The 18409-nt window shown below is 46.1% G+C and overlaps 1 protein-coding gene across 11 annotated transcripts in view; it reads right to left on the reverse strand.

Annotated features, from left to right (window-relative positions):
- The window catches only part of LOC309377610 (PC-esterase domain-containing protein 1A-like), a 45709-nt gene that overhangs the window by 5815 nt on the left and 21485 nt on the right, over positions 1-18409 (reverse strand). For 7 of the 11 annotated variants that reach the window (XM_081925144.1, XM_081925148.1, XM_081925147.1 and 4 more), the window contains 2 exons: positions 7392-7533; positions 795-874 (listed from right to left, as the gene is read on the reverse strand). In XM_081925144.1, coding sequence (XP_081781270.1) covers positions 795-874; positions 7392-7488 — 177 coding nt within the window. In that variant the 5' untranslated portion in view covers positions 7489-7533. Of the gene's footprint in view, positions 1-794; positions 875-7391; positions 7534-7983; positions 8010-8033; positions 8087-8283; positions 8660-9761; positions 10014-18409 lie in introns of those variants that run through there. The other 4 variants (XM_081925152.1, XM_081925149.1, XM_081925151.1 and 1 more) reach the window with 4 other exon arrangements.

Consider the following 18409-nt stretch of genomic DNA (forward strand, 5'->3'; position numbering starts at 1 on the left):
CTGGTATGCCCCGCGGAGGACCTTAAGGTCCACAAATGACAACATTTTGGAGGTCCCAGGTTGCAAGGTGGTTAGATTGGCCTCAACTAGGGCCAGGGCCTTTTCAGCACTGGCCCCGACTTGGTGGAACGCTCTGTCCCAAGAGACCAGGGCCCTGCGGGACTTGACATTTTTCTGCAGGGCCTGCAAGACAGAGCTGTTCCGCTTGGCCTTTGGTTTGGACCTCACTCTGACCCTTATGTTGCCCTCCCCTTATGTCTTGATCTATCAGCTACTTTTAAAATGAGGCTGCATTTTAAATTGCATTTTAACCTGTATTTTAAATCCCCCCCCAATTATGTTTTTACTGTGATTTTATTGGTGTTAGCCGCCCCGGGCCCAGCTCTCGGCAGGGAGGGCGGGGTATAAATAAAATTTACTATTTACTTTACTACTACTCCTAGAAGTCTCAGTCCAGAGAACCACAGAATGAGGGGGTCTCAGTTGGTCAACAGCCACCTAACCCCCCCGTTTCCATCCTACTGCCGAACAGAACTGTCCAACCAATCGGACTCCCCCCTCTAAGTATAGACAGGGACTGCTGTGCCTGAATAAAAGGAGTTGCCCAGAAGGAAAAGTTATTGATCAGGGAATACGGATCCAGTTCTGCCCTGAATTGGGGCAGCCAAGCACAAGTTGCACAATTATTGCTTGTGCAGCAGCTGTAACCTTGAGACAGCTAGGTTTGACCGTTGTGGTCCCTTCCAACTCTAAAATTCTAGGATTCTATGAAAATACTTTAAAGAAAAAACCACCTTTTTCTTCAGCTGATCAACAGTGAGCAGCTGGTCGGCCTGCAGGATGGAGATCAGGTCTTTGTATATCGATCGGTAAACTAGAAAGGAAGAAAACATGTCTTGTTGACTAAGGCTGCAGACAAATATTTTATTCTAGAATCAATGGAGACCAAATATGAGGTGTGTTTTTTTATGTAGTCTGCACACAATTTAGAGCAGGGGTCAGCAAACTTTTTCAGCAGGGGGTCGGTCCACTGTCCCTCAGACCTTGTCAGGGGCCGGACTATATATTTTTTTTGAGGGGGATGAACAAATTCCTATGCCCCACAAATAGCCCAGAGATGCATTTTAAATAAAAGCACACATTCTACTCATGTAAAAACATACTGATTCCCAGACTGTCTGTGGGCCAGATTTAGAAGGCGATTGGGCTGGATCTGGACCCCGGGCTTTACTTTGCCTACCCATGATCTAGAGCTATTGCATATTTTCCCCCTCCAAGAAGCATTTCTGGAGAAACTGGGCTCGTTCCAAAAACGAAACACCCTTCTGGTGTGATTCTGAATTACCCTGCAGAATCCATTTGAAAACAGATTGACAAAGATGTAGATTGCAAAGGAAACTTCAGCTGTGTTTCTGCATGTAACCAAAGCGGCATGGAATACCGACAAATGAAGAATGGATGATGAAAACCATGGAATATGCAGAATATGTTAAAACTGGCAAGCTCTGATAAGAGACAAAAATCTAAAATCTTTCAAGGAGCACTGGAAACTCTCTCTGGTCTACTAAAAAAATAATTTTCCAAATGCGAAATTTAAGGGGGGGGAATAGAATATATTAAGAAACCTATTTAAGAGGGTGAAATGGGACATGATGGAATTTTAAGAAGCAACTGTATGCAATTGTGTTTATAAACATTGAGGATAGATGAGCAGGAACTCATTCGAATTATAGAATTATAACTTAATAAATGGTGACTCTGAATCTTGAAATAGTGTCATACCTCTTGTTATGTTTGCTTCAGGTTACATCTTTTCAGGTTGCGTCCCGCGGCGACCCGGAAGTACCAGAAAGGGTTACTTCCGGGTTTCACTGCTCTCGCATGTGCAGAAGCGCAAAATTACTGTCAAGGCTAAAAAATTGGCTGCTGTTTCTTTAATGCTTAAAAAAGCTGGGTCAGCATGAGTCAGTGGCTTGCACCAAGTTGTATATATAGAGTGAGAAATGTTAGTTTTTGTTTGGGTTGGTTGGTTAGTGAAAGCTGGTAGTGTTGATAATAATAATAATAATAATAATAATAATAATAATAATAATAATAATAATAATAATTTATTATTTGTACCCCGCCCATCTGGCTGGGTCTCCCCAGCCACTCGGGGGGCTTCCAACAAAGATGAAAGATACACTAAAATGTCACATATTAAAAACTTCCCTGAACAGGGCTGCCTTCAGATGTCTTCTGAATGTCAGGTAGTTATTTATCGCTTTGACATCTGATGGGAGGGTGTTCCACAGGGCGGGCGCCACTACTGAGAAGGCCCTCTGCCTGGTTCCCTGTAACTTGGCCTCTCGCAGTGAGGGAGCCGCCAGAAGGCCCTCGGAGCTGGACCTCAGTGTCCGGGCAGAACGATGGGGGAGGAGACGCTCCTTCAGATATAATGGACTGAGGCCGTTTAGGGCTTTAAAGGTCAACACCAACACTTTGAATTGTGCTTGGAAACGTACTGGGAGCCAATTTAGGTCTTTCAAGACCGGTGTTATATGGTCTCGGCGGCCGCTCCCAGTCACCAGTCTAGCTGCTGCATTCTGGGTTAGTGTAGTTTCCGGGTCACCTTCAAAGGTAGCCCCACGTAGAGCGCATTGCAGTAGTCCAAGCGAGAGATAACCAGAGCATGCACCACTCTGGCGAGGCAGTCCGCAGGCAGATAGGGTCTCAGCCTACGTACCAGATGGAGCTGGTAAACAGCTGCCCTGGATACAGATTTGACCTGTGCCTCCATGGACAGCTGTGAGTCCGAAATGACTCCCAGGCTGCGCACCTGGTCCTTCAGGGGCACAGTTACCCCATTCAGGACCAGGGAATCCTCCACACCTGCCCGCCTCCTGTCCCCCAAAAACAGTACTTCTGTCTTGTCAGGATTCAACCTCAATCTGTTAGCCGCCATCCATCCTCCAACCGCCTCCAGACACTCACACAGAACCTTCACCGCCTTCACTGGTTCTGATTTAAAAGAGAGGTAGAGCTGGGTATCATCTGCATACTGATGAACACCCAGCCCAAACCTCCTGATGATCTCTCCCAGCGGCTGCATGTGTACAGTAGGTCAGTCGTTTTTGCAGAAAGTCTTTTAAGACTCGTAATCTGGGGAACCGGGTTCAATTCCCCGCTCCTCCACATGCAGCTGCTGGGTGACCTTGGGCCAGTCACACTTCTCTGGAGTCTCTCAGCCCCACTCACCTCACAGAGTGTTTGTTGTGGGGCAGGAAGGGAAAGGAGATGGTGAGCCGCTTTGAGACTCCTTCAGGTAGTGATAAAGCGGGATATAAATCCAAACTCTTCTTCTTCTTCTTTCTCGTTGACCTGTGGCATCATGCAGGCGGGGAACGGTTTGGATAACCTAATGGGCTTTTAAAGTGTCTCAAGTAGGCACAACCACTCTCCTGGAAAGCAGGATCTAGAGTCAACCCAGATTGAAAGGAACATATGGAGCAGAAACTGCTCTGGAGTGGGGAGGAAACAGATTTCTGCACTGCAAAGGGTTTGGGGCAGTGGTTCTCAAAAGGTGCAATGCATCACACTGGTCTGGCAGGAGAGCACAGCAAGTGTCGTGGGAAGATTCAATGGCAAACCAATAAACATTTAAACATTTCAGTACAGTACGGTATCAAAATAAAAACTTTCTGGGGGTGATATGCAACCAGAAACAATATCCCCACGTCTCTTCAAGGGCACTGGCTACTCTTCTACAGTTCTCCACAACATATTGTTGCAAACAATATGCAAACATATTGTTGCAAAACCCTATTTTCAACCATGATGAAAGATCAGAAAAGAGAAAGGCTTCTTTGTGTCGAGGGGAGTATGATTGTCTCAAATTAGACCAAGATTACCCAGGGCTGGGACGCGGGTGGAGCTGTGGGTTAAACCACAGAGCCTAGGACTTGCTGATAAGAAGGTTGGAGGTTCAAATCCCCGTGACAGGGTGAGCTCCCGTTGCTCAGTCCCTGCTCCTGCCAGCCTGGCAGTTCGAAAGCACGTCAAAGTGCAAGTAGATAAATAGGTACCGCTCTGGCGGAAAGGTAAACAGCGTTTCCGTGCGCTGCTCTGGTTTGCCAGAAGCGGCTTAGTCCTGCTGGCCACATGACCCGGAAGCTGTATGCCGGCTCCCTTGGCCAATAAAGCGAGATGAGCACTGCAACCCCAGAGTCAGACAGGACTGGACCTAATGGTCAAGGGTCCCATTACCTTTACCCAGGACTATCTAGCCCAGGGGTAGGCAATCTAAGGCCCATGGGCTGGATACGGCCCAATCGCCTTCTCAATCCGGCCTGCAGATGGTCCGGGAATCAGCGTGTTTTTACATAAGTAGAATGTGTCCTTTTATTTAAAATGCATCTCTGGGTTATTTGTGGAGCACAAGAATTCATTCATTTTAATATACAGTGGTACCTCGGGTTACATACGCTTCAGGTTACATATGCTTCAGGTTATAGACTCTGCTAACCCAGAAATAGTGCTTCAGGTTAAGAACTTTGCTTCAGGTTGAGAACAGAAATTGCGCAGCAGCAGCGCAGTGGCAGCAGGAGGTCCCATTAGCTAAAGTGGTGCTTCAGGTTTAGAACAGTTTCAGGTTAAGTACAGACCTCCGGAACGAATTAAGTACTTAACCCGAGGTACCACTGTATATTTTTCTTTCAAAATATAGTCTGGCCCACCGCATGGTCCAAGGGACAGTGGGGGGTCCATGGCTGAAAAAGGTTGCTGAGCACTGATCCAGCCCAAGCCCCAGCAATGCAGAAATATGCAGCTGTCCCATACAGAGATCAAACCTGCAACCATGGTGTTATCGGCACCATGCTCTAACCAGCTGAGCTATCCAGGCAGAGAAGCACATTTACAATTTTATTTTGGGAATGATTTGTGATCTCACATAGCTGCATTGTTTAAATAAATAGATGCCGAACAAGGGAAAGATGAGAGGGGGTTGTTTTGGCACCATTTGGTACAGATGCCCTGTAGCAAGTGAGTGAGTGTTGCACTTCCACGATAAATGCCCACTACGGAGGCAAGCGCAATAGGTTTTTCTTGCAAGGACAGACCCACTCTTGACTCCAAATCACGTCTGCACCAGTCCAAGAGGATCCCTTGGGATCATTCATCGGTGCAAAGGGGGCGATGCTAAGTTGAAGGAGGCACAATCACCCACATCTCCCAAATATGTGATAGGGATGAATGTCCTGTGTGAGTGTCTGGAGGCGGTTGGAGGATGGATGGCAGCTAATGGATTGAGGTTGAATCCTGACAAGACGGAAGTACCGTTTTTGGGGGAAGAAGAAGAGTTTGGATTTGATATCCCGCTTTATCACTACCCAAAGGAGTCTCAAAGTGGCTAACATTCTCCTTTCCCTTCCTCTCCCACAACAAACACTCTATGAGGTGAGTGGGGCTGAGAGACTTCAGAGAATGTGACTAGCCCAAGGTCACCCAGCAGCTGCATGTGGAGGAGCAGGGAAGCGAACCCGGTTCACCAGATTACGAATCCACCGCGCTTAACCACTACACCACACTGGCTCCCACACCAGATTATGAGACAGGGGGACAGGGGGCGGGCAGGTGTGGGGGACTCCCTAATCCTGAATGGGGTAATTGAGCCCCTGAAGGACCAGGTGTGCAGCCTGGGGGTCATTTTGGACTTACAGATGTCCATGGAGGCGCAGATCAATTCTGTGCCCAGGGCAGCTATCCACCAGCTCCATCTGGTATGCAGGCTGAGACCCTATCTGCATGCGGACTGTCTCAACAGAGTGGTGCACGTTCTGGTTATCTCCCGCTTGGACTACTGCAATGCGCTCTACATGGGGCTACCTTTGAAGGTGACCCGGAAATTACAACTAATCCAGAATGCGACAGGTAGAATGCTGACTGGGAGCAGCCACCGAGACCACATAACACCGATCTTGAAAGACCTACACTGGCTCCCAGTACATTTCCGAACACAATTCAAAGTGTTGGTGCTGCCATTTAAAGGCGTAAATGGCCTCGGTCCTGTATGCTTGAAGGAGCGTCTCCGCCCTCACCGTTCAGCCCGGACACTGAGGTCCGGCTCTGAGGGCCTTCTGGCGGTTCCCTCATTGCGAGAAGCCAAGTTACAGGGAACCAGGCAGGCACCTGCCCTGTGGAATGCTCTCCCACCAGATGTCAAAGAGATAAACAACTACCTGACATTTCGAAGACATCTGAAGGCAGCCCTGTTTAGGGAAGCTTTTAATGACTGATGTTTTAATGTACAGTGGTACCACGGGTGAAGTACTTAATTCGTTCTGGAGGTCCGTACTTAACCTGAAACTGTTCTTAACCTGAAGCACCACTTTAGCTAATGGGGCCTCCCTCTGCTGCCGCGCCGCCGGAGCACAATTTCTGTTCTCATCCTGAAGCAAAGTTCTTAACCTGAAGCACTATTTCTGGGTTAGCATAGTCTGTAACCTGAAGCGTATGTAACCCGAGGTACCACTGTACTGGTGGTGCAGTGGTTAAGAGCGGTGGACTCGTAATCTCGTAATCTTGATTCCCCGCTCCTCCACATGCAGCTGCTGGGTGACCTTGGGCTAGTCACACTTCTGAAGTCTCTCAGCCCCACTCACCTCACAGAGTGTTTGTTGTGGGGGAGGAAGGGAAAGGAGAATGTTAGCCGCTTTGAGACTCCTTAAAGGGAGTGAAAGGCAGGATATCAAATCCAAACTACTACTACTACTACTACTACTACTATTCTTCTTCTTCTTCTTCTTCTTCTTCTTCTTCTTCTTCTTCTTCTTCTAATCTTTTGTTGGAAGCCACCCAGAGTGGCTGGGGAAACCCAGCCAGATGGGCAGGGTATAATTTTTTAAAATTAATTTATTATTATTATTATTATTATTATTATTATTATTATTATTATTATTATTATATTAAAGATCTCTGTTGTTGGGAAGCATTTGCTGGTAGTAACATGCAGAGTGGCAAATGATGGGTTGAATATCCTCAACAACAAAAAAGCTTTAAGGTTTTAGCAAGCAGATGGATTGAGCACGATAAGCAGTTAAGAAGCACATCAGCATTGAACCACACGCTAAGCATCGAGATCTGCAACCCACAGAGTTTCCGCAGATCATGTTTCCAATTTATCAAGATAGAAATATACAGAGAGGCAGTTTGAAAGAGGAAGTGAGGCTGCGCTCGAGAGATGGAGAGGCAGAGAGAGGAGGGAGGGACGGACGCGCCGAAGGACAAGGGCAGAGAATTATTTTCATACTGCCGGCAAGAGAAAAGGCACCCAGCCTGTGTTTCGAAGGCCAGGAATTGTTGCAGCTGAGGAACAAACCACATCCTAATTGCCACATCGAGACGATACTCACTGGAATCGCCCATGATCACAACAAACTTGTTGTGGAGCAGCTGCTGGGCTTCTTTCGAGGAGAAACTGTGGGTTTCTACCAAAGGGTGACTTGTCATGGTTGCATTCGCGACGGAACACCTCAACCAGGCCGGCGTTTTCTCCTGCAAAAAGGAGACAAATAAGGACAGGGAAGACAAACAAGGAACAAAAAAAAAACCTCCCCTGCCTTTCGGAAGGCATAAAACTATGAGCCCTGCAGCGAAATGTCTCGGCTTGTGAAATGTCTCCGCTTTCCGTCACCTGTCTGCCACAGGAAGGACCATATTAAAGGGTTTATTACCCCTTTGGGGGTCTCCCCTTCAGGACAACAACAAGTGGGACAGGCTCACCACTGGGCAGCCCGCTTTCTCCAGCATCCCTGACTTTTCTCCCCACCCAGTAAAAGGTGCACACACTGGAGCAGGTAGATAGACTCTGTAGTGTGTCTCCCACTTGGGTCCCCAGCCGTTGTCAAGAGTACAGCTCCCACCACACCAATGGCTGTATGATGAGAAACTATCTCCTGACTGCCAGGAGACCAGCACAGCTGAACTTTGTTTAGGCTCAGAGACCTTGAGATCAAAAGACTTCCTCTCCCTTCTCAGGCTGCTCTGACACGTACCAGGCTCTTGAGTTGTAAATTACTTTGATAGCCTCCTGAACCTTTTCACACCCAATCCACACTCAAGCCCCCAGCTGTGCCAGGATCAGATAACATCTCATCCTGCCTAGAGTTAGGATGTAATTGACTCACACTCCTAAAGACTGGGAGTTTTACAGTGAAAGAGACCAGATACCCATTTCCCAGAAGTCCACAGTTTTAACTCTCCCGCAATGCCTCACTCCTGCGTGAACCAACGTTTTTGACATACCAAGATTTCCCAACTTCGCCACACCGGTGGTCAGGGAAGATGGGAGTTGTAGTCCAACAAAAGCTGGGGAAACCAGAGATTAAGAAACACTGGTCTGGTGAGTCTGCACAAAGCATTAAATAGCCTTCCACAGAGCAGGCGTTCTGTCTTGATAACCCAGCTGATAACCTCTGTTGTTGTTGGCAAAATGTTCCTTCTGACCCTGCCCACTTCTGCACAGTGGCAACTCACTAACACTGCCCACCCCCAACCAAATGTGGTGGAAGGTTTGAGCAAAGCATTTAGCACCGAAGCTGCAAATCAGCAGGAAGTCAGCTGTTTTGAGCACACTTCCCTTTCTCTATAGAGCAGCTGGTGGCACCTCTGTCTTGGCTGCTGAGATGTTATCCCCAAACCCAGGTCTCACATCTCGGTTCAGCTGTAACTCTAGAGTAGGGCTCTGCAATATCAGGCTTTCAACACTGTGATATGCCACCAACTAAACATTGAGATATACTGATATATCACAACATCTGAGCTGGTGGAGCTGGTTTGGAACTTTGTGACATATCACCAGCTAAACCACTATCATTCTCCCCAGACACTGAGGTCCAGCGCCAAGAACCTTCTGGCAGTTCCCTCCCTGCGAGATGTGAGGTTATAGTGAACCAGGCAGAGGGCCTTCTCGGTAGTGGTGCCCGCCCTGTGGAATGCCCTCCCAGCAAATGTCAAGGCAATAAGCAACTATTTTACTTTTAAAAGACATCTGAACACCTGTTTAGGGAAGTTTTAAATGTTTGATGCTGTGTTGTTTTTAATATTTGGTTGGAAGCCGCCCAGAGTGGCTGGGGAAACCCAGCCAGATGGGCAGGATATATATATATAATATAAAATAAAATAATATAATATATAAAATTATTATTTTGCAAAGCAAGGCCACCACAGGAAAAAGGAATCCCCTGCTGTCACTGTGATATCAGGTGATTTGATGAGTGGCAAATCAGCAACATGGAGTAGACCTATTGAAATCAACTTAGCAACATTTATTCATTTCATTGGGTCTACTCAAAGTGAAATTTTATTGATTACCACCCAAAGTGCCCCTGCCTTCAATGGGTTAGACTCCCTGCAAGGCACACACAGTATGGCAGTCATCACCACAATCATCTTATTTATTCATACTCCGCCAATCAGGCTGGGTTGCCCCAGCCACTCTGGGTGGTTTCTAACACATAAAAACATAATGGCTATCGGGGTCCCTTCCGATTCTATGAGTCTAGAGTTGTCGCAGTGGAAGATTTTGTGAGAAAGACTCCCAAAATCCCGTTCATAGCTTCTAACGAAGACCAGGACAATGACCATTGACACAGGCACCTTACATACACCACAGCAGAGGCTCAGAAAAGCAGTCTATAAAATTGTAGCAATAAGCGGGTCCCATGTTTCATACTGTTTCCTCTGCCTATCCAGTACAGAATAAAACAATTGCCAAAATTCACCGGTTTGACTGATTTCCTTGGTTCCAAGGGCTAATGACTCCTCTGGAAGATGGGAATCCATAATCCCTTAAGCAAAAGGTCACAAACTCCTTCCCCCTTGTTGCAGGAATTTATGTATAGGTTGGGGGGGGTTGCCCCTCCAGCAGATATCATGCACATGCAGCCCACTACCAAAATCAGCACAATCACTTTTGTGACTTTTGTGACTTGTCAAAACACTTCATCACAGTTTCTTCCTATCTATTCAAAGGGCCTCTGCTGCACGATACCAAATGTAACAATTCACTGATAAATGTTCCTATGTACTGGCTCACAGGGAAAACTTCAGAAATTCATATAGACATTTGACCACAAACTTGACATGAGCCAACAGTGATGCGGCAGCTAAAAAAGCCAATGCAATTCTGGGCTGCATCAATAGGAGCATAGCATCTAGATCAAGGGAAGTAATATTGCCACTGTATTCTGCTCTGGTCAGACCTCACCTGGAGTACTGTGTCCAGTTCGGGGCACCACAGTTCAAGAAGGACACTGACAAACTGGAACGTGTCCAGAGGAGGGCAACCAAAATGGTCAAAGGCCTGGAAACGATGCCTTATGAGGAACGGCTAAGGGAGCTGGGCATGTTTAGCCTGGAGAAGAGGAGGTTAAGGGGTGATATGATAGCCATGTTCAAATATATAAAGGATGTCACATAGAGGAGGGAGAAAGGTTGTTTTCTGCTGCTCCAGAGAAGCGGACACGGAGCAATGGATCCAAACTACAAGAAAGAAGATTCCACCTAAACATTAGGAAGAACTTCCTGACAGTAAGAGCTGTTTGACAGTGGAATTTGCTGCCAAGGAGTGTGGTGGAGTCTCCTTCTTTGGAGGTCTTTAAGCAGAGGCTTGACAACCATATGTCAGGAGTGCTCTGATGGTGTTTCCTGCTTGGCAGGGGGTTGGACTCGATGGCCCTGGTGGTCTCTTCCAACTCTATGATTCTATTCTATGAGCTCAGCTCCTCAGCAGCCCCTCTGCCTGGTTGATAATTCCTGGCCTCCTGATACCTGAGTGCCAGACAGGTAGCCATTCCAGAAATAACAAACCCAGATGAAGACAAAAGGGTGTGATTAACTTGGCTGGGAAACAGGGAAATGTAAATATCCCTTTTGTTACACTTGATGGATCAGTTGATAAGCGGCTTAGCTGCTTAGAAAAAGGGGAGAGAGAGAGAAAAAAAACACAGGAACTCGCATTTCGTCTTGCGAAGCAACCCCATAGGGAAATTCATTTTGCGAAGTGCCTCCAAAACGGAAAACCCTTTCGTCTAGCGGGTTTTCCGTCTTGCGAAGCGTTCGTCTTGCGGGGCACCACTGTACTTCGAAAGGTGATGGACAGGAAAGCCTTACAGCTAGGGGGATGAGTAAATATTTTTATTGTTCCTTTATTGTTCCCTTGGGGAAGAGGAACTGGGGTTATTGACAGGGGTCGGTGATGGGCTCATGTTTCTACATGCCAAACACTCCTACTGTTATGTACTGAAGTTCTCACCCTGGGCCAGCAGGGGGATACTGTAGATAGTTTTCACTCAGGTCCACATATGCAAATAAGGGATCGAAAGTGATGTTCAGTGATTGGATAGTTACAGAAAATGTTTACTGTTGCGTTGTACTGGAGCTCTTATATAAGCAAGCTGGTTGAACCCTTCAGTTCAGTTCTGTTCTGGCCTGTGAATAAACAAGAGCTGTTTGAAGAATCACAGTGTTGTCTGATATGTTCACCCACAACTTAACACCTACTTTTTGACATATTTGTGATCAATGATGCTGTTGAAAAACATACTATGGGAAATGGGGAGAGGTCTTAAAAGTGCTCACAACTTAACACCTACTTTTTGACATATTTGTGATCAATGATGCTGTTGAAAAACATACTATGGGAAATGGGGAGAGGTCTTAAAAGTGCTCGGGTTCCTACTCTTTATGTGTTTGAACCTTGTTGCAACAAAGATCAGGTCTACTGACCACTGTTTGCTTCTTCAACTTGCCCGCAGAATCCTCCTTTTGCTGACCAGAGAGACCCGCGGGGAGTACCACGCCGACAGAGTAAATCCACACCCCAGGACTTTTCCTTATCAGAGCCCACTGGAAATGCAGGAAGAATAATAGCGTTGCACAGGAACGTACAGAGCAGGAGGGTGTGTTCATCAGCTGAAAGGCCCCAGAATGTAAATGACAAACTCTCTATCGCCTCTATGCAAAGTTTGAATATATACAAATATAGACAAGACACACACACACATTTTTGCAGTGACCAGCTGCTAACAGTAGCATTTTCAGTTTTGCTAATCTTTCCAACTCTTGACTGAACTGAATCAAAGCTGGCTGATCTATTTTGAGTCCAGTAATTTCATATAACTTTCAGGTCGCCAGCAGACACAAAGGAATCTGATTATCTGAATTGCTTCCCCCAGGCCACAGCCCGTAACAAATGGTACGTTAATTCAGATGTCAAAATACTTAAGGTTTTAGTTGTTTTGTCACATATTTCAGTTGTTTTAACTGATCATATGCTTTAGGTCATAAATGTGATGTTCTAGAATTTTATTGCTATTTATTGTTTATAAACCACTTTGCAACCTCCATCCGTCTCGAGAGATGTTTGAGACAGACAGATGCCAACAACAAGAAGGATGAGCTGCTTTTCATTCATAAAATAGCAGCATAGATATATAAATCATATCATTATCTGTTCCTTTGTTCTTTTAACTGGGCATGCCAGGGACTGCACCAGGGGTTTGGACATGCAGTGTGTATCTTCCACCCTGAGCAATAATAATAATAATAATAATAATAATAATAATAATAATAATAATAATTTATACCCCACCCATCTGGCTGGGTTTCCCCAGCCACTCTGGGTGGCTTCCAACAAGACACTAAAATACAATAACCTATTAAACATTAAAAGCTTCCCTAAACAGGGCTGCCTTCAGATGTCTTCTCAAAGTTTGGTAGTTATTTTCTCTTTGACATCTGAAGGGCAGGCGTTCCACAGGACAGGTGCCACCACCGAGAAGGCCCTCTGCCTGGTTCCCTGTAACTTGGCTTCTCGCAACGAGGGAACCGCCAGAAGGCCCTCGGAGCTGGACCTCAGTGTCCGGGCTGAACGATGGAGGTGGAGACGCTCCTTCAGGTATACTGGACCGAGGCCATTTAGGGCTTTCAAGGTCAGCACCAATACTTTAAATTGTGCTCGGAAACGTACTGGGAGCCAATGTAGGTCTTCCAAGACTGGTGTTATGTGGTCTCGGCGGCCGCCCCCAGTCACCAGTCTAGCTGCCACATTCTGGATTACTTGTAGCTTCCGGGTCACCTTCAAAGGTAGCCCCACGTAGAGCACATTGCAGTATAAATTTATTATTTATACCCCGCCCATCTGGCTGGGCTTCCCCAGCCACTCTGGGCATCTTCCAACAAAATATTAAAATACAGTAATGCATCAAACATTAAACGCTTCCCTAAACAGGCCCCCAAAAGATGGCCATGCAAACAGAGGGCAATTTCAGGCATGGCAAGATGCACTCGCTGAAATCTCCTCTTCTATACAACCATTAAAAAGGTCCAGTGGTCCCATCCACTTTTGCAGTCGGGTGCCATGCATATCCCACTTTCCCCGAGAAACAACCAAAGCATCCCCCCCCAATAATTCTAAGGTATCAGAACCCAAAAATGTTCATAAATACACAGAGTGGGCGCACACACACGGGTACATAAACCATATTCTGGCCCAGAGATGGAAAGAAAATAAAGTCCCTACCAGAGAAGAATGGCAAATTGAATTATTGGACTATGCTGAAATGGCAAAACTGACCAGAAGACCAAAACTTCAATAAGGAATAGGAGAAATTTATAATTTATCTTGGAGACCAACTGTAAACAGATGGAATTTTTTTGATTAGAGTAGCCTCTGCTTTTAATTTTGCAGTCTCCTTACCTGACTTAATGCTTTTGGTAGGGCAGGGGGTACTGAGGATGAGTTTATTGCAACCGAAGGGAACCGCTGGGCTTGGTAGTGTTTTCATGTCTGTTTGGACAAGATACCAGAGTTTGCACTTTTTAAAAACCCGCAGGACCCTGGGCACCTATCCAGCCCAACAGCAGCCTGTCTGCAATGAAACTAAGCCGTGGGCAAGCCCAGACTTGTCTGGTGGGTGTCTGTATCCCTAGACCACCTTAAACAATTATTATTTTTTTATACTGCAAGTATTTCCAGAGAGTGTTTCCACTCTCAGTGCCCTTCCCAATACAATCCCCAGTCCAGATTTTGAATCAGTGTCCCCAACGTGGCACCCGGAATATTGGCTAATCAGGTTATTACTCACCAATGTGAAATTAAATCCCTGCTAAGAATTTCCCCGTGCAAATTTTCCCGATTGCATTTTTTTAAAGGGAGGGCTGTTTTAAGCCCCCAGCCACAACTGGAATTTATCCTATCCCTGTCCAGTAGAAGCACAGGATGTCTTTTATTACTTACTTATTCCTAAAACAAATATTTATGTACCGCTGTATCATAAAGATACATCGCAGCAGTTTGCAACAATAAATAAATACAAAATCAAAAAAAGTTAGCAAAAAAAGTTAAAAGCAGAAATAAATTAAGAATGAAGATCAATAGACAACAGTGGGGGATGATGTATTCATACTTTCCGACCAGGGTATCCCAAACTTGGGTCTCCAGCTGTTGTGGACTACAATTCCCATCATCCCTGACACTTGGTCCTGCTAGCTGAGGATGGTGGGAGTTGTACTTGTGATAGGAATTTTATGGTCTTAGATATATGGCGATGTTCATAACCGCACATACATAGATCAACACAGGAAGACCAACCTGGAACCATTTTGATTCCTAAACTTACCAAATGTTTTCTCTGCAAGGTCAAACTGGAAAAGTCTCCCCATTGTCTCTTTCCTCACGAATCCTGTCTTAAGGACACATTTAAGATATGAATAAGGTGTGAGCCTGTGACCTGGCCCAGGAAATAAGTATTTTACCACTACAAAAGAATGGCCAGGCTCCCCAGGAAATCCAATCAAGTAACCTGCCAGACAGGAGATAAATGATAAACAACATTTAAATTTATGTGATGTAGGTGGGATGTATCTGAGGGGTGGTCTTAGGTTACACCCCTTCTGTGATATATGCATAATGTTTCTGGGGGTGGTCTTGATCTACAGGGTGGGAATTTCAAAAGTCTTAATAAGCCCTTGCACAGCAATTTTGGGGGTCCTCTTCCTTTCCTGCGTGTGAAGGGAGCACCCTGTTGCAACAGATCAATAAAGATCAAGCTTACTAGCTGCTTTGCTTCTCAATATTCTCTGGTTGGCCTCTGTTATTTTCTCCTACCAATAGGGAACCTGTGTAAGGACTCTATATGGGCTCTTGGATACCCCAGAAGGGAAAAGGGCAGATTTTTATTTACAACATACTCCAAAAACAGCTGGAGACGCAAGTTTGGGGTGTTTTATCCATACAATCAAACACCTGAACAGCAAATAAGCTATTCCAGCAGAAGTCCTGCTTGCAGGTGTGATAGGAATTTTGAGGTTTAAAGGTAAAGGGACCCCTGACCATTCGGTCCAGTCATGACCGACTCTGGGGTTGCGATGCTCATCTCGCTTTATTGGCTGAGGGAGCCAGCGTACAGCTTCCGGGTCATGTGGCCAGCATGACTAAGCCGCTTCTAGCAAACCAGAGCAGCGCACGGAAACACCGTTTACCTTCCCGCCGGAGCGGTACTTATTTATCTACTTGCACTTTGACGTGCTTTCAAACTGCTAGGTTGGCAGGAGCAGGGACCGAGCAACGGGAGCTCACCCCATCGCGGGGATTCGAACTGCCGAATTCTGATCAGCAAGTCCTAGGCTCTGTGGTTTAACCCACAGCACCACCCGCGTCCCTTTTGACGTCTTAGATATATGTTAAATGTTCATAAGTGTACCAACCAGGCACGTGCATAGATCAGCACAGGAAGACCGACCTGGAACCATTTTTAAACTGTCCCAAACTGAGCAAATGTTTTCTCTGCAAGGTCAAAGGAAAATGGAAAAGCCTCCCCATTCATTGTCTTTTCCTTCACAAATCCTGTCTGTGTTTGAATAGGGTGAGCCTGTGATCTGGCTCAGGAACTAAGTATTTATCATTACTAAGTATTTATCATTACAAAAGACTGGCCAGGCTCCCTAGGGTATCCAATCAATCAAGCAAGCAAGCAAGCAATGCTTTTGAATTATGGTGCTGGAGAGAATTATGGTGCTCTTGAGAGTCCCATGGACTGCAAGAAGATCAAACCTCTCCAATCTGAAGGAAATCGGCCCTGAGTGCTCACTGGAAGGGCTGAAGCTGAGGCTCCAAGACTTTGTCCACCTCATGAGAAGAGAAGACTCCCTGGAAAAGACCCTGATGTTGGGAAAGATGGAGGGCACAAGGAGAAGGGGACGGCAGAGGACGAAATGGTGGGACAGTGTCTTCGAAGCTACCAGCATGAGTTTGACTAAACTGCAGGAGGCAGTGGAAGACAGGAGTGCCTGGCGTGCTCTGGTCCAGGGGGTCACGAAGATTCAGACAAGACTAAACAACAACAAAGCAGGCAATCCAATCAAGTGACCATTAAACAGGTAACCTGGCAGATAGGAGGTAAACAAACCACTCAGATTTCTGCTTTAAACCACCTTTTCTGTGGTATGATGTATGGAGGGGTGGTCTTGAACTCCAGCGCAAGGAATTTAAATTGTCTCTATAAGGCCTTGTGCACCATTGTTCTGGGTTCCTCCTCCTTTCCTGCGTGTGAGGGGAGCACCCTGTTGCAACAGATCAATAAAGATCAGGCTTACTAGCTGCTTTGCTTCTCAATATTCTCTGGTTGGCCTCTGTTATTTTCTCCTACCAACAGGGAACCTATGTAAGGACTCTATATGGGCTCTTGGATACCCTATAAGGGGGAAAGGGCAGATTTTGTTTACAACATAGGCTTCCTTGAGGCACCTGTTTGGCTACTGTGAGAATAGGATGCTGGACTTGATCAAGCGGCAAGCCTCCCCTTCATGACCAGGAATCCACCCGGTTTGGTATTTTGCTTCCACCAGCGACTGGCAGCTTCCAGGGAGCCTTCAACGCAAGGCAGGAACGCAGCAGCCCTCTCCCTGTTGTCCGCAACACCTGATATTCAGATGGAGGCTCCATTTAGCCATCACAGCAGCCCACGCTTTGCATGCAGAAAGCAAATCCGTTCCTGAACGCGTGACCTTCGGGTGTGGAGCACACTTCCACCCACAGACAAAGCCACAGCTGTCTGAACATCATGCCCTCTATCTAACCTTTGGCTTTCTCAGTGTTCTGCCGTGCCCTGTCTGTAACCTTTGTCTCCTTCGTCATACATTGCTCAAGGGGAAAATGAGATGGTGGAAACAGGTGCCAAAATAACTTTGTATTGTGGGATGTGAAACACAAGAGCAGTCAAGTACAACATTCCTAGAGTGAACATGTTTACACATGGGGAAGAATGTTTGTCCAGCCAGCAGGTAAACTTCCTGTTTTCTTCTGGGCTGGGACAGACTTCCTCTGCATGTGACTAGAGGTGGGCGTGGAGGTAACGACAAAAGCACAGGGCAGGGTCTCTCTCTCTTTGACTCCATGCATCGAAGAAGCAACATCTGCTTAGCCAAAGATGCTCTCTTGGCCAAGAGAGGACAAAGGGACTGTCTCCTTATGAGATAGTTTCCAAGTGTATGTTACTTTTCTAAGATAAGTCTGCCTTCTGGGATCCGATTGTGAACAGAATGTCAATAAACTCCTTTTATACTTTTATAGAAGACTGTGTCGTGTCTTATCTTTTATGAGGGAATAAGGGGAAAATACCAGAACAGTTATTATAGAGGCTTTAACGAGCCTGAGCAAACGCATCCGCTGCATGTTTAAAAGGAGGAATGTTACTCTGCTAAATTGTGAACGTGTTAACACAAGCTGGAAATGCTATAAACAGACAATATATCCTCTACTGCACCCCTGAACATTCCCACATGTAACACCCCACGATCGCATGATTGGAAGATGTAAAGGGAACAGTCCAAAATGTATCTGATTGGTTTTGCATATTGTGTTAATAAAAAGAGCCTCCGCAGAGCTAGCTGGCAACTTGCTTGTGCACATCTCACCTGCATTACCAACTCCTGCCTCATGTCCTTCACTTCACGTTCCACCTGAACGTACAACCTCTAGGTTGTGGGGGGGGGGTGAATTAGATCCAGCCAACAGGCCAGATCCTGGGTTCCTCCAAATCCAGCCCACCTGCCGATCACGTGACATCAGGTGACTGAAAGCCCCATTACCAGAAGGATAAGTGATGCAAGGAGGGAGCTGCAGACCAAGATAGGAAGAGCAGTGGTAAGGGAACAGCTAGGCTGCTTAAGTTACCATATTTTTTGCTCTATAAGACTCACTTTTTTCCTCCTAAAAAGTAATGGGAAATGTACAGTGGTGCCCCGCAAGACGAAATTAATTCGTTCCGCAATTTTTGTCGTCTAGCGAATTTTTCGTCTTGCGAAGCACGAAATCCCATAGGAATGCATTGAAAATCAATTAATGCGTTCCTATGGTCAAAAAAAGTCT

Source organism: Podarcis melisellensis (assembly GCF_964234715.1).
Source record: "Podarcis melisellensis genome assembly, chromosome: 9".
Lineage (NCBI taxonomy): Eukaryota > Metazoa > Chordata > Lepidosauria > Squamata > Lacertidae > Podarcis > Podarcis melisellensis.